Source organism: Catharus ustulatus, chromosome 1, assembly GCF_009819885.2.
Source record: "Catharus ustulatus isolate bCatUst1 chromosome 1, bCatUst1.pri.v2, whole genome shotgun sequence".
Taxonomy (NCBI): Eukaryota; Metazoa; Chordata; class Aves; order Passeriformes; family Turdidae; genus Catharus; species Catharus ustulatus.
Window position 1 is genome coordinate 91,948,124 of NC_046221.1, and position 16,640 is coordinate 91,964,763.

The window sequence follows — 16,640 nt, forward strand, 5'->3', positions numbered from 1 at the left end:
CCCTCTTGACTGTAGTTAGGGCATAGATGAAGAATTTGGAATTTAAGCCTAGATTTTGGAAGTTTAGTAGCAGGAGCATGAAGAAAGGCCTTGAAAGATAGGTGAACTGTTACAGGACTGCCTCACTAGTAAGTGTGCCTTTTTTTTTAAATTGTATTCTGAAATAAAATAGCAGCATTGCTAGAAGAAAATTGTATATCATCCTTGTAGGAAAACAGAAAGGTGACCGTGAAATTATTATTTTATGGTAATAAAGAATTATTGAGACATTCAGGGGATAAAACCTAACCACATGGATACTGCCTAAAAACAAACCAGGATTGTTCCAATAAAAGTAGAACCTTCCTGCAATAACAAAGGACTCTCACTGAGTAATTCAGTGGATTAAATAATTATAGTTTTATGTAGTTATCAACTCACCGTTTTTCCAAATGGTATTATTGTGCGTCAGACTTGCATGGTTTCCCCATTTTGTTTCTCTTTCCTATTTCCTTCCATTTTTCATTTTTTCACTGAAAACCACAGGAAAACATTTCTGTAGTGAGAATGTCATTCCTGCTGATCATATATCATTTGCAAGCTGCGTGAATTTGTTCCACATGACTTTTGAACGTATACTGTACAAAATGTCTGGTAATACAGAGAATCTGGTAAGGAAAGAGGTGTCTTGTGTATTTTCATTATAGACATGTATTTGAATTAGTAATGTGTATAGATACATCTGGAGAGCTGAGAGTGAATCCCCCTCCTCCTTTGATTCTGCTTAAGATAAAAGAAGCCCTGTCTCAGTGCTAAAGATGAGAGACTATCTGAGGGGGAAGGAAAAAAAGGAGAAATATTGCTGTCTGCGCATTCACTTTTAGACAGGATTTTCCACACAGTGCACTGCCATTGCCTTAAAAATGTAGATCCTTGGTTAGCAGAGATTTTATGTTTGTGTAGCAGGGTACATGTATGATATCATCTTTAATAAGCAAGGGCTGTTACAGGGTAATACAGAGTGTAGACCTTGGGATGACTGATCAGTCAGCAACAGGCAGCTGCGATAGCACATTTGCATTTTGCTACCTGGATATACTGAAACTCTCATCATCTATGTAGTGTTCAGGGGATGTGGACTGTTGGAATACTGTGCATATTTCCCTCTGAAATTGAAAGACTGTCACAGTTATGTTTGTGTAGTTGGATTGAGTATATCTTTAGGCTAAGGTTAGCTCTGTGCTTATTCCTCCTCACCTTTAACTTTACTCCAAACAAAACACTGAATTGCGGTCTTTCGTTATTTATTTCAACTTTCCAAGATAAAATTTGGTAAATGCAGCCATCTTGCCATTCAGTCAACTGAGATAGGACAGTTTAACAAGGTACCTTCAACACAAGAGGCTGAGTCTGGATAGTGTGTTGCTTGCCTGATGTTTTTAGCACAATAACTCACTAAACCATTAGGGTTTAGGTATCAGAGAAATATGCAAACTCAAATCAACATGCAAATCAAGCAAATAACTAAAAGCACAAATTTTGATCTTTTTTAGTGGAAAATAAGAGAATCTTATCTGAAAGTTCTGTAGGTAGGTTTCCTATTGAAGTATTTTGAGACAGAGCCACAGCAAAAATATTTTCCCATCATTGATCATTTCTTTTCTCCAAGACACATAGCCTGCAATTTGAGAAAACTGATTCTCTGCCACAATGTTTTGTTAACCTGCCTTACCTTAATGCAGCACAACTCTGCAATAGCACCAGAAATAGGAGCAGCAGGCACACTGAAAGCACAGCATGTCAGTCAATGCTGAAGATTTTTCAAAGCCAGTGTGAACCTGTGATAGGCTGGGTAAAATTCCTGTCACCTGATTTTTAGAATTTTAGTGTCAGTCACACTGTGCTAACAAAGCTTCCCTCTTCATCAAGGGAGAGAAGTTGGTACCTTTGGAGAGTCCACCTGCCATATTTTATATCCCTGCAATAGGCTGGACTGTAGTTTTCACTGTCTACATGAACTTCTCTCTCAGGGGAGCAGGAGAGACTGCAGACAAAGCTGGATCTTTCTGCTTGAACTTTCACCTGGTCTCATTCTCCAACTTGTGCTACTTCTTGGATGAGTGTTGTTGCTGTAGCTTTCTATTTTGACTACTGTGACAAATAATTTCTTCTTTTCTCTAGGAGCCAAGCCATGGTCCAACATCATGGAGATACTGGAGGAGAAGGATGGAGTTGATACAGAACTACTGGTTTATGCAATGACCTTGGTTAACAAGGTTTGTTTACTTTGTTAGCATGGCTGGTGCAGATAATATTAGTGTTTTCATTTGTGTAATGAACTTCCCTGTTGAGAGTGTATGACAGCAGAGACCTATCACAGAGATTTTGCAGGAGAAGCTGTAATGGATCAGCACACTCCTGTTACTTGTGCTGCAGCCACCCAGAGGCAGCAGCTGGGAGCAGAATTGTTATTTTGGCGGATGTTGTGTGTCATTGTGGTCTGACATGGCTCCTCTCCCAGCGCTGACAATGCAACACTAAAGAAAATGTGACAAACTAACTCAACAGACTATCCAAGTGAAGTAGAAAAGCAAGTGCTGGTGAAAAGATCACATGCTTACAAAGGCTTGTGTTGTGCACAGTTTTCTAATTCATATAGTTTAAATACTTTTTTTGCTGCAATATAAATAGGATGAATTTAAGAGGTCTGAGTGCTAGTAAGTGCTTGAAAAAGTAAGGTCATATTTTTTTTATTTCCTTATATTTTCTGCTGATCAGATTTAAAAATCATAACTTTGCAGTAAAGTCAAATACTTTTTGAAATATTGACTTTTGCTATTGGGAGGGACAAAATGGAAAGTCCTTGAAATTTAGAAATTTATTAGTGTAAATTCCTTAAAAATCAGCATCTAGTTATAGACAAATTGAAAGGGGCTACTAAAATTGAAGATTTTTTTTTTTTTTAAAGAACACAGAAGGCCAACATACTCTTGGCAAACAAAATAATTGTGTGGTTTATGGTTATACTTAATAGGGCAGAGTATTAGGAAATATTATTATTGCTCATTGTATTCACTTGAAGATGCTGAGTTTGTTCATGGAGGTTATACACCAAGCTGCCAGCTTATTGGGCTCTTGGCTACATGATTGGAATTGTGGGCTGCTTTTTTGTTGAGTTTTTGTTTGGGTTTTTTTTGTTTGGTTGGTTGGTTGGTTGGTTGGTTGGTTGGTTGGTTGGTTGGTTGGTTGGTTGGTTGGTTTTTTATAAAATGATTTCTTAATGGCAGATATTTTCTAGCAAATATGCTTGAGAGAGACTAACCTTTCCTGGTGATGTTACTTATCTTACTGTACTTATGCTTAGAGTCACCCTTGTTCCTGCTTCCGCAGTAGTAAGGTTCCTCTTGAGTTTAAAAGACCACCTTACCTTACTACTGTACTCTTTCTGAAAAGCCTCACCAGTTAGGTCTGCTTCTCTCTGTAGCTGTTGATAAAGCCAAGGTGACTAGTCATGGATGTCTCTGCTTTACACCTTTTGTGTACTGATTCCTCTTTCTAAGATAGTTCTCTTCATCATTTGCACAGTTGTAACCTACCTGGTGTTTGACTTGCTCAAAGAATTTTCCCGCTGACATTTTTATTTTCCTGTAGTTGATTCCTTTAGTCTGAGTTTTTCAGTACATTTAAGGCTATTTTTAGGAGGAGGTAGTTCTTTAAAAACAGACAAAAAGAAAAAGCATGTCACAGTCAAAGGACCAAGGCAGTTATGAAGATCAAGGAAGAGAGGAATCCCACAAATCCACACTTATAATTATGATCTGGCTTATGGGCAGCTTTATGGTGTTTTTAATGGGATATTTTTCATGATTATAGAGAAAACAGCAAGCAACATGTAACAGTTGTAATTTTTTCCCCCGCAGAGAACACAAAGAAGACTCAGATGGTTTCAGCTTCTCTAGACAGGGAAATGTCAAAGTTTTCAGTGTGGGCAGAGTCCTAATGAAGGATTTGTCTTAAGGAAGCATGCTTGTACTCTCTTTTCTTTCTCCATGTATCCATTTACAGACTGTTATCCTTCCTGCTCCAGAGCAGAAAACATATCTGCCCAGACATAAGAATTGCTCCAGTCCTTTTATCCTCTTCCTCTCTTTTGTTGATGCTCAACCAATTTAGTTATGCCAATATTTTATTAACCCTCTCTTAATTTGTAAGGACTTAGGCATTAATGAATCCTTTAGATGAGAGTGTTCCCAGTGCAGATACTTCTGGTTGTGCATAGTTCCAATATAACCTTCATTATTTTCCCTGGAGTAGTTAGAAATTGAATTTTATATGCTTTAGGCTCTGGAAGTGGATCTGTGAGTGCAATGACAAACCATGCAAAGGAAAAATATTTTATTTCTATACTTGGGAGTTCAATTGCCCAGTTCTGGTTAACAACATGCAGTGAAAATTGGATTTACACTGCTGTGTGATTTAAAATTATAATAACCTATAAAAGTCTGCTGACAGTAGCAGTTGCCAGTAAATACTACCTTATGCTGCTGTTTTTCCAGTCTACAGCTTGCCTTACCTTGGATTTTTAAAAAGCTGTACTTGAAGGTGGGTGATCTGCATATCAACATTAAGATAATTTCCTGTTATTTTTGGAAGCAAATGCTCAGAAGATCTGACTGTTCCTCCACTGTTTTGCAGATAAAACATCACACCCTAGTGTGCATAAAGGCATTTGGGTCAGAGTAGTTGCTGTCCATGACTTTCATTTGCAACTGAAAGCCTCATAGTTGAACACTTTTCTATTATAATATTTCTGCATCCAAGTTAAAGTTCTACTGAATGTTCAGAGTGAGAACTTCATTTGCTAAATCCTTGGATTTTTACTCAATGCTAGGTATCAGTTTAGGAAGGAACAAAATAAATGTGATATCTCTTTTCAGCACTGTTTAGGACATTTTAGTTTCATAGTCTTCAGTGGGTTCTAAACAAAGGCTTAAATGCTGTCCTGGAAAGAGATAAATTCTTAATTAAAGCCTGAACATATAACCTTGATACTTAATTGATCTTTGTGCTAAGAATTCCTGTTGTGATGGATTTCACCAATCATTGACCTGTAATGACTGAAGAAGAAAATATTTCTGTGTTGTGTTTAGTTAGAAAAAAAAAAAAATTAAAATGTACATTGTTGATGCACATATTTCAGTGCCTTACATTACAGGAAAGAGGTGCTTTATTTAACAAGACAGCTATTTTAGTTGCCCATTTCTCTCTCATTAGTCATCCAATCCAGACCCATTTTTCTGAATGTAAAGCTTCTTGTTGTAGGGAGACAGCCCAGGGAGGCTGGTGTTTTCTGCACTGTGCTGCTCAGAGCCACCTTGGAAAAGATGGGCTCCAGAAAAACAGTATTCACAGAGCACAGTTCATCCCATCCCAAGCATGAGAAGATGTAACTCTCCTTGGAGGGAGCCTGAGTTTTGCATCTCTTTCCCTTGCTCTTTCTCTCCTCTGTTGGGAATATGGATAAATTATTTAGCTAATTGAAAGGGAGAGAGGAAACTACTTCAGAGTACGCTTCTGTCTGGTGAGCTAATCCAGAAAAACTATTGCTTCCAGCATGCAAAGGTATTTTGCAATAATAGCTGTGCATAGACTGGTTCATATGGTGAGGGATGTGTTGCCCTGCAGGTAGGTGGCATGGTGTGTTCAGTAGATTCTACTCAACATGTGCAGGATTCTACATCACGCATAAGGAGCAGAAAAAAATCAGCGCAAACTGACTAGAAATCAGTAGCAAACAGGAATTAAGGAGTCAGTGTGCCTTTAATAAGAATTTAATTTAAAAGGGAGGAGAGGATTCACTATCTCTGTAATACAAACCAATATGTACTCAGGGAAGATGACTGCTGCTGCAGGTGTGGAGAACAGTAGGCACATGGTGTGGGATAGATCCTTCTATCCTGACATCACACAGCTGTGCACAGGACTTTTTCTTCTTAAGGCTAAACTTAGAGGAATCAGTAGGAACTGAGCTTTACTCTTTCTAGCTTTATGTTTTGGGCTTTTTCTCCATCATTGCTTTTATCCCTATGTTTGATGGTTTAACATTCTCTGTTCTCTAAGTCTGTACTTGAATGCGGCCAGAAAGAATCCAAAGGTGTATTTTAAAGGCCTGCATTTTCCATACTTTTTTGTGTAAAATAGCAACATTGATTTATATGTTTTGCCAATTATTCATTTTTCTACACAGTATAGAGAATTGTTTGTTAAAAGCTGTGCCACTTGTTTTTTATTTTCTATCCGTGTCTCTAATCCCACATCATGGGTTTTACTTTATTGAAATCATACATAGCACCACTTACCACCTGCTTTTAAAGTCTTTTGTTTAATTCTTTTCAAAACAAGCAGATTTAAATGTTTTTCCTTTGATTCTTAGACGCTGTCAGGACTGCCAGATCAAGACTCTTTCTACGATGTGGTGGACTGTCTGGAAGAGCTAGGCATTGAAGCTATTTCACAGAGACACTTGAACAAGAAAGGAACAGACTTGGACTTAGTTGAGCAATTTAACATTTATGAGGTAACATAACATGCCCTGTTTTATGCATCTTACAGCTTGTGCAAACTTCAAAGCTGAGAGGAGAGGGGAATGTAACCTAGGTGAAATTTGGTTATCTCTCCTATTTTCAAAGAAAAACATCTGGTTACTGTAAGCATTATACACATTTGTATATGTGACCTGCTGTGGCACATAGCGGCCTTTAATGCAAAGTCATTTCATATTAAAGCTGGGGCATAGTCCAAGGCAAACCAGCACATTTACTAGCCTCCTTTCTGCAACTGCTAGTTACACATACTGAAGCAAGTAGAAGTTCTTCCCATGTGCAAAAGTACTCAGCTTGTCAGAAAGGTTCAGCTGAGCTCAACTTCACAAATACCACTTGCTCTGCAACAGAATATCCAGCAAGTCCGTGTTTAAGAGTTTACACTGGACCAGATCCTATGCAGTTTTCAGCAATGGAGTAATGAGTGACTCCACATTTACCACCTAGGTATAAAATAACTACTTCTGAAGCATTTATATGTATAGGTAGGATATCCAGTTTCTTAATAATTAGGGTTTTTTCTGACTTTGGGAAGTGTTGGAGCTAGGAAGTTTAGGCTGAAGTTGTAATGTATATGTGAACTAGTGTTCTAATGTGACAAAATTAAATTACTTCATCTCTGCCTAAGTCCAGCAAAGGATTTGATAGATTTAATTCTCCATTTTCTCCATCAATTCTACTCCCATGCCACTTCACTAACTAGCAGAGTTAAGCAATTTAGAGGAAGAACAAGAGAATGACAGGGCTCAATAATATTCTTTCTTTTTCTATGATCAGAGGCATCATCTTTTAAAGTCCTTTTAAAAATATAGCAATTAATCTTAAATGGATGGATTGGGTTTTTTTGTGCATGCTGCGCCTACTGAAAGACTTAATTACAGAATTGGCAGTTGACTTAGTTAGGTGCCAGCTTTTTCGTGATGACCGCATTAAATTTAAACATGTCTATGCAGAGTCTTCCTTTTTTCTGCCAATCCTGTTTTTTTACCTGAAAAAATCTGCTTTTACTCACAGAAACAGATTTTGCACCCCAAGCAGAGATATCTCACTTCCCCCTTTGTTTTTTTTTAAAAAAAACTTCTGGTAAGAATTACCAGAGTGACAAGACTAATAGAAACAAGAAGATAGGCATTCTTCTGATGACACACGTTGCCGTTTGTGTACCTCTACCTATTTGAGTGGATCTTTCTCATAAAGTGATTATTTAAATGTTAGGCTGCATTTAGATGAGAACCACCAGTTACTATGTTGTTTCTGCCAGGGATATCTGTCCTCCTGTGCCATAAGCTAACACTTACTTTCTATTAGAGGTACTTCACATGGGCACATCAGGGGCATGCAGCAGTTTGGCATGGTATCCATGCTTTAGTCCTCTGCTATTTCCAGATGGTAACTTCCACTTAAGCACTACAAGTGTCATGTCTGAACATGTGGAAATGTTGAATCAGTCAATGCATGGAGTTTTTTCCTGTTGGCTTCACTAAAACCAAGTCTTCACCTAAGTATTTTGGAAGGATGTAAAGAGAGCTTGTCCAAAACTGCTCAGCTTCCTTGAAAATTCAGTCCCATTTAAAAAGAAAACAGTTTAGGAGATACAAAAATGTGTTGTTACAGGTCCTATAGTATTGTGTGCAAGGCATCAGTATGTAATTCCATTGTTAGAGCTGCCACACTGCGCTAATGGATAGACACTGCACTAATGGATAGACACTGCGCTACTGGTAACTGTAGAAATAGTGATGCTGATAAGAGTTAATCATGTTGAGACCAGGACATTTTTAAGCCTCAGTGTGAAGACCTGTGGTAGCTGAAGCAACCATGTCAGCCTTCTTCCTTTGTTTCTCAGGTGACACTGAGGCACGAAGATGGAGATGAGAGTGCAGAGCCCCCTCCCAGCGGGCGCAAGGACCGAAGGAGGGCCAGCCTTGGTGCTGGTGAGCGCCGGGGGCTGGAGCGCCGGCGGAGCCGCAGGCACTCGGCACAGAACCTCAAAAGCACTTTATCAGCCCCCGCCAGCCCCTGCGGGCAGGGGAGCTTCGTGCTGAGCCACGGGCAGCGCGTGGAAGAGCTCAGTGAGAGGTAAGGGCAGGAGCTGAAGGATGCTCCTTTCTTCAACTGTTACTTTCTGTTCATTGCACTTTATTAAAATGATAGGTAAGTCACCTACATAGTTAAGTTCTTTGGCACCATCCGTCCTAAGTAAGTGGACCCAAACCATATGAGATAGAGCATTTGGTATGGGAACTAGCTCAGCTTAATTTCATCCATTGACAGATTTTATATTCACTATGTCCACATAACAGAAGACTGTAACAAGAGCATGGTAACATTAATTCATAGCTATTTGTTCTGTATATGTTACAGTTCATTCTTATTTTTTTTCTCCTCTTCATTCCAGCATAAATATTTGCCTTTAAAGCTACAGCATAGTAGTGAATATATCTAATGTTTTATAATTAACAAAAGAGAAGCAGTAATGGTTAGCTGAGCAGCAGTCTGCGGCAGTGGAGTCAGTTGAAGATGTTGTCTTTGCCAGTCCTTTGAGGGTTGTCTTAGGCTATGTGTGCTTATGAAAAAAAGGAGCAACAGATCCTCAGCACATCTGACTGCTGCACAAGAGGGCTGGAAGTAATTTCACAAAAGTTATATGTCTGATCAATTCTCCTGTCTTTGATGTTAGTGGAGTGCAGCAAACACTGGTGGGCCTTCAGTTATCTAATGTGTTCTGCACGCCTGAAATTTCAACCAAGATGAATCAATCTCTGAGACTGGCTGTTGTCTCTAAAGGGAATCTGGCTGACAAGTTCAGGTGGTGATGCATAAGCTACACACAGAAAAAGCTGGACAGTGTCATCTCATTGCTGATGATGTAGTTTGAAAGGCTGAAGGGTGGTCTGTACAAGAGCATATTTTGTATTATAACTTTTGAGAAGTTCATTGAAGGTTTCTCTTGGTTAGCAGGATGTAAACTTAGAGCCTTAAAATCCTATGTTGCATGTAAAGCAGTCCTTGCAAAGAGAGCTGGGTTGACTAAAGTTTAATGGGTTATGCCAGTCTGAAAATGTAAGACTCCAGATAACTGAAACAGTAGTTGCATGTTGTATACCACATAAACAGCACTTTATTTTCTTTCTTTTTTATTTTTCTTTTGGCATTCGACAACATATTAATGCTTGTTTTCCATCACCTTCCATGGCCTGGTCTTTAGTGGGCTGACAGCTGAGAGCCCCATGGCCTTACAGGCTGATAACAAGGATGACAGTGCATTTGAGGATGAGTTTAAAGCATCTTCAGTGTGAGTACAGCTGGGAGCTTCAGCTGCTCTGCATGGGATGCCTAGTGCATGACCTTGGGCCCTGCTTCAGGACTTAACAATATGACTTGGAATCTGTAGCCATAGATGTGGAGCAGATATTTATGATTATATGATTTACATGGCTTTTTTTTTAACTGATGAATTTGGATTGGAAGTGAGGAGATGCTTCAAGTCTGCAGAAATTGTTCATTCCCTTAATGTTAATTACTTAAACAAATAGAAGCCATCCAGGACAACAACTTCTACTAATATGTTTTATCACTATTACTGTGTGTGCTTGCTAGCTTCCTTTTACAGTCTTCAGTAACTTCTAATAAATTTGTGTTTGCGCTAATTTTTAGTGAGAATAGAATAGAATAGAATAGAATAGAATAGAATAGAATAGAATAGAATAGAAGGAATAAAAACACAACAGATTAAGTTTCAGAAGCTCTTTGAAATATTTTTAAACCAATATAACATAATTTCAATAATCATGCTACTTTTTTTGAAAAAAAAATTATCCTGTTCTGCTCCACACACTCTTTGACAGTGACATATTTTAAAGTATAATTTAAGTTTAAATACAAGAAAGAAGTCTTTATCTAAGCAGTCAATTTTAATTTCGTGTTGCAGTTATCTTCTGTGGGACAATAATTAAATTCTCTTCAATCCCATTTGGAGTGTTCAACTTGCTCACCTGGCTCTGTAAGAAAACAGGCATTTGATTATGAATGTGTGTAATTTTGACCTTTACTTTGCATATTAGTTAAATAAAAATACTGCCACAGCCCTCACACCCATTCTCCAGTCCTCTTAGCAGGTTTAGACAGAAAATACTATTTGTAGCTGACAAATCATATTTTTTTTCCCTATGGGACATTGCAGACTACAAAGTATGTTCAGGATTTGGGAATGCAAGTTCTATGCTCAGTGCAATTGTTTAAGTTGCCATAAAAAGAAGTTACACAACTGTTGGATCTTCTATAATTGTCATTTTTCTGGTAAAGTGTTTCTGGTCAACAAGCTTTTCAGATAAGCAGATTCTGTCCTTCACATTTTTAGATTCATTATCTGCCCAAATCTGTAGTTGTGGTGGGAAGAGGAAAAACAGCCTTCCTGCTTTATCGTATTCCAGTAAGTCTCAACTTTCAGTGAAATTGTCCAGATGTGTGCAACAGTATCTCTATACCTGATAGCTAAACTGAGACCAAAAAAAAAAAAAAGAAAAAAAGGAAAAGAAAAGAAAAGCCTTATGGCTTCTATTCATTAATGTGAAAGAGGTTTTCTGGAATCAAATTTTCAAATTTGAGCACGTCATCTTCAATGCAAGGTATTTATTGGTTTAAAGGATTTGAATATAACATCATAAGTTAAGATCTTGAGGCAATTTGTATTGAAATTTTTAAATCTTGTGTTAGAATATGAGGCAGGCATCAGCTGATTTTGTCAAAAGAAATGCTTATTATGACCCTGCTGCTTCCATTGCTAATGTTGTAGAGAGGAATCTATACAAATGGATTAAAATTACTTATTACCTCTGTAAATTGAAAGTGATTTCTATTCAGCCATGAAAGAACTCCTGCTAATGACCCTTGTCCCTCTTGAGAAAGGAAAAAAAAAAACTGACAATAAGTTTTTGCAGTGCTGTATTTCCCAAAAAATAGCTACAAAATGGATTTCAGTCTTTATTGCTTAACTACAGGGGGGTTTTTTTCCCAGTAGGAATTGTAACAGTACTAATGATAATCTTACTGTGTTGTTCTGGCTGAAAGTTCTAAACTTTGTGTGTGGCTGCAGATGTCTTATGTCTGGTTTTACAGTGGATTAAACCCAATGGAATTGCTTCTGGTGGACACTGTTAGAGATTGAAGTCTCACTCTTACATTGTACTAAATTTTATTTTGGGAAATAGTCTAGGTTACTTTTGGACTTGTGTACCAAATTCAGTAGAAGGTTCAAGTTCTTTCCCATCATTCTCTTTCCCACAATGTTCATGTTTCTTTTCTTTCTAGCTCATCAGCTGTTTTGGCAATTGCTTTGCTTTTGTTTACCACATCAAACAGGTTGTCCACAGTCATCTGCTTCGTGTCAACTGATAAGTCTTCCAAAAAGAGAGAATTTCATGGTGCCGGTAAAACAACAAAAAGAAGACAATATTGGTCAAATTCTGTTCTGTCTCACAATGCTCTATATCCAGAAAAATTGTCTGAAGTCAATGGAGTTGGTCAGATCTATGCCAGGCTAATTGAGAGCAGACTTTGGGTTCTGAGATGGGAAAAGTTGACCATAAATGCTAAGGGCAACCAAAAGGAAAACTTGCAGGCCTTTTTCATCCACTTGGCAGCCTTTTTCCAAACTAAATGTATTGCTTTTTTGCCTGTGGTTCAAAACAAATAAGGATCCAAATCTGCTTTGTGTTAAAATAGTTTTCATGGAGAGCAAAGCCCAGCCTGGTCTGTTAGTTACTAAATAAGTAAGTAAAGAAGTTGATAAAAGCTACTAAGAAAGGCTGAAGGTTGATTTAAAGGTCTGTACCTACTGCAGCATATTTTAAGATGCCTGTCCTGACCAGCAGCAGGTCTGCTTTGCTAAAACTTCATTCTCTTACCATGATGGCATAGAGCACCAATAAGCCTGGCAGAAACTTCAGTCCTGTTAACATGATGTTTTAAATGCTGTGCTGGAGGTACCTCCTAAAGTTTTCTGCCCTGGTCCAAACTGAGTACTCTCAATCTGTGGTCTAGCATGCTGCTTCTTATGCAGTAGACTTTTAAACACATTCTTCCATGGGTTGTGTTGGGTTTTTTTGTTTGTTTTCTTTTTAAAGTAAAACTAGCGTTCTCCAGCCATACCATGGATAGAGTCAGGGAAAAATGCAAGAAGTGGCATGGAGTTCACACTAGATTTATGTTGTTATTGTATGCAGTGATTTCTGGCTAAATAAGCACAAAAAGGCAAATTTCTGTCTCTCTCCCAGTCTCATCCTGACTGGGTTTCAGAGAGTAAAAGGCAGCCTGTTAAAAAGTTCTCAGTGCTCCCTTGAGCACTGCACAGCTTCTCTGAGTTCTGTACACACAAATCAGAAACAACTGTCCCTCACAGATTTTCAAATTAATGTTTCACATTTTCCTATGCATTTCCCTTTCTTCAGTACTGCACAGAGAGCATACTGATCTCTCATCCTGGGTGTCCCATCAGGGTTGTGTCAGCCAGACCTTAGCAAACATACTCAAGTGAGCTTCTGGGAAATTTACACTGACACCTCTTACCAGCATTTGAGTGAACGGCTCCATCACTATGGAATTAGTCACAGTCAAAGGCTGAGCTTTATGAAGTTGTGAATAGCTAGGATTTGTTTACCTCTCTTTACTAGACTCTCTGCTCTTTATTTCCATAGCTTTGATTTGTTTTATATTATCAAAAATCACCAAAGATTTGCTAAGATCTATCTTATAACACTAAATACATTCAGCTAGGGATAACCTGGCCATGGTTAGAACTTTATGGTCAGTATTTTTGTGTTTGGCACCTAACAAGTGAAAGAGCTGACTGCCTTCTTAATAACTTAACCAGAGTGGAGCCGGCATTCTGCATCAGTGATCAAAGCTGGCTTTAGCAAGCTTTCTCTTAATAGACCATGAGGCTAAGAAGATATGAGGAAGACCAAATGTTCAGGTCCACCTGAGGCTTCCAGATTTTTTCAGTCTGAGGAGAGCTAACCTTCAGGAGAGCTATATTGATAAGATAAAAACAACAGAGAAACAAACAGAGAATTATGTATCTATGAAATTTGCTTTTTTTTAGGGTCGCACCGGGAATTCCAATATTTCCCACAAATTTCTAGGCTAGAAAGGTCTTTCATACCCTTTATGGTCCTAGAAAAATACAGGGAAATAGTTGTCTAAATAAAGGAAAACTGTGCTGAGAAGCCATGAGGACCTGTTTGTTAGAAAATGCATTTTTCTGATGTTTGAGGATTGCCAAGATGCAGGCAGAGATTGTGATGCTGTTTTGATTTTACCAGAAAACAATGAATACAGCTGAACCTCTGATGCTAAGCATTTTTTCTGCTCAACTTTGGATTCCTGTCAAGTTTCTAACCAACAGCACAGTCCTTGGTTTGCTTATTAGGCTCCATTAAGTGATTGTTCAAATTGCTTCATGTAGAGCCAGGACTGCAGGGTTGGTTTGTCCTAGATACAGCTGAGGCTTCTTTTCTTATTGTCATGATTTTACATGTTTTCAGACATCCCAAACCATAACTAATCTTTTATTTTCCTCTAGCATTTGCTACAGAAAAAATCTAGTTTTTGTCATTATGCTTCATGTTCTGGTGACTTTCCACAACACTATAAGAAAATATTTGATTGTATTTGATTAAATACTTAATGTCTTAGATCAAAGATATAGTGGTGAGTGGGGCTTATTTAATTTTATTTAGGATGGTTTGTTCCACATCCCTTGGAATTCCTGTTTGTGTCAAATGTGATGAGTGGTATGTCAGGTGTGAAGCAGCAAAGTGGGGAGATTCAACATCATCGTTTGGTGTAAGACTCAGGTTGTGATAGATTACTAAAGGCCCAGATGAGAGAAGTTAATTTCTCTTTTATTGCTGTAATGGAAAGAAACACATGTTGGTTTTTTGTTGCTTTTTTTTTCCCTTGATGTTTATCTCTGGTTCCTAGTTTCAGATTTTTAAAACAATTGAGGCATGAAATTAGACAAAGAAAATATCTGCAGGATAAACATGAAGACACATATCTGTGGATGTGAATCTCTTTAATACTTGTACATACACATAGATATATACGTATGAGCTGAACTACCTAACATTTGGGTGTGCTTAGACATTGAATGGCATATGATCAGTTATGAAACAGATAATAACTCTTATCACAGTTTGGTTGGTATGGGTGAAAATGGAAATGGGATATAAAAAAGAAGAGATTTTGGAAGGATTTATCTATGTAATGAAATGTCCTGGTAAGGTAGCCAAGGTAGTGTCTGTTTGTAGCATCAGATCTTTATTAGTCTTTGGCAAGAATACCATATAAAAATCTAACCTGCTATTTTAGATTTGGAAAACACATTAATTTCTCCTGTTCAGGCAGGATTTGGAGTGTTAAGTCAAGCACATTCTAAAGGAGGACCCTAAAAGTGTTACATTTGTAATCTTACTCTTTGTAAGAATATCTTGGAAGTTCCCATAAGGAATGCAGTAGAGGAAGAGACATAAGAAAAATTTTCTTTTGAAGCCATACCATAAAAAAGGACTGCATGGATGTATAGATTGGGATTGACTCACAATGGACCCGATAAGTAATAATAACACAAAAATTTAACATTTGCAACTTCATGAGTATCTCAGGTCCACGTCCTATTACTGTTTCAAGTTGATATCAACTCTTTTTATATGAATTAAAACATATCAGTAGGTGTGTCCTATTTGAACTTCAGGAGGAGTGAAGAAAGCACTAAAGTTTAAATAGATTCTAGCTGCATGACAAATGAAATCCCAGCATGACTTAGCCTAATCATTTTATTTTGTTTTTTTCTGCTGTGTGTTTAGCTTTCATGAGCTGCCTGAGGAAATGCAGTTCTCTGGGTCTGTATGATAGTGTCTCATGCACTGAAGTATACATGCCTTAGAGAGTTCACCTCTCCGCTGTACTCCCAGTGTTTGCAATCATGATCCTCTGAGAACTGGAAAGGTTTCTCATACATAGGATGTGATGTAGGGGGGAAAAAAACAGCAGCTTGGTAGGATGTGATATAGGGGGAAAAAAAGACAGCAGCTTGGTAGGATACCATTTCCCTTTGAAGGGTCAATAACAGTGGCCTTCAAGTGTTAACCAATGTGCACTTCCAAGCTCTGATAATAGCATTTATTCTCTCTTTCTATATATATTTCAGTATATATTACTCCAAAAGTCTATCTGCATCATTATTCGGTTTCTTTACCTCTCTGCTCTTAGAAATGTAAAAACAGCAATGTCATTTAATGATCAGAGTTGTGACTCTTGAAGTTTTTGCAAAGCCTTATCAGTATCTTAAGCAATGTTCTGCTTCTTGCTCTGCTTTGATGTGTCCTATATAAACCAACTGTAGCAGTTAAACAAGTGTGGAGGCATTGCCTAGGTATTATTTAGGTGTGAAAAACTGTTACTGATAATATTGTATGGATAAAAAAGTAACAGGAACCTATATTACAGATATTAAGGCATCTGTTTTGCCAGGTAGGATAGAAGAAAGGAAGGAGCAACAGAAGTGTACAAAAACATTTGTTTATTTTACAAGGATTTAGGAATATGGCTATGAATTGTGCTATCTAAGCTACAAAAGCGGAATCGAACTCATAAATTCAAGAAAATAACAAACAATGGCAAGAGAAAATAAAATTACATCCTCTGTGACTTCTAGATATCTTACATTGATGGAACAAGTTTCTCTTTGTTCACTTGAAGTTCAGGGATGCAACTGTGCAAGAGGTAAAAAAGGTCAGAGTTTTGCAGGAGGGAGGGTAGAAAACAACCGTGAAATAAACATTTGTGAGATCAACTGTAGCATTCAATTTAAAATAATATTGTGAAATGGGTGATGGTGATCTTATTTCACTGAATGTGGCCTGTAGTCCTGGTCACAGAATCATAGAATGGTTTGTGTTGGAAGGGACCTAAAGATCATCTGCTGGATCTCATGAGTAAACTTTTATGTACATTGTATATGCAACCTTGGTAGTCTAATTTTGGCAAGATGGTTTG

At 37.8% G+C, this 16,640-nt stretch overlaps 1 protein-coding gene across 6 annotated transcripts in view; it reads left to right on the forward strand.

Moving 5' to 3' along the window:
- FHOD3 (formin homology 2 domain containing 3) overlaps positions 1-16,640 on the forward strand; it is a 384,381-nt gene that overhangs the window by 263,255 nt on the left and 104,486 nt on the right. For all 6 annotated transcript variants that reach the window (XM_033076601.1, XM_033076348.1, XM_033076416.1 and 3 more), the window contains exons 8-10: positions 2,161-2,255; positions 6,413-6,556; positions 8,428-8,660. In XM_033076601.1, the coding sequence (XP_032932492.1) occupies positions 2,161-2,255; positions 6,413-6,556; positions 8,428-8,660 (472 nt within the window). The remainder of the gene's footprint in view (positions 1-2,160; positions 2,256-6,412; positions 6,557-8,427; positions 8,661-16,640) is intronic.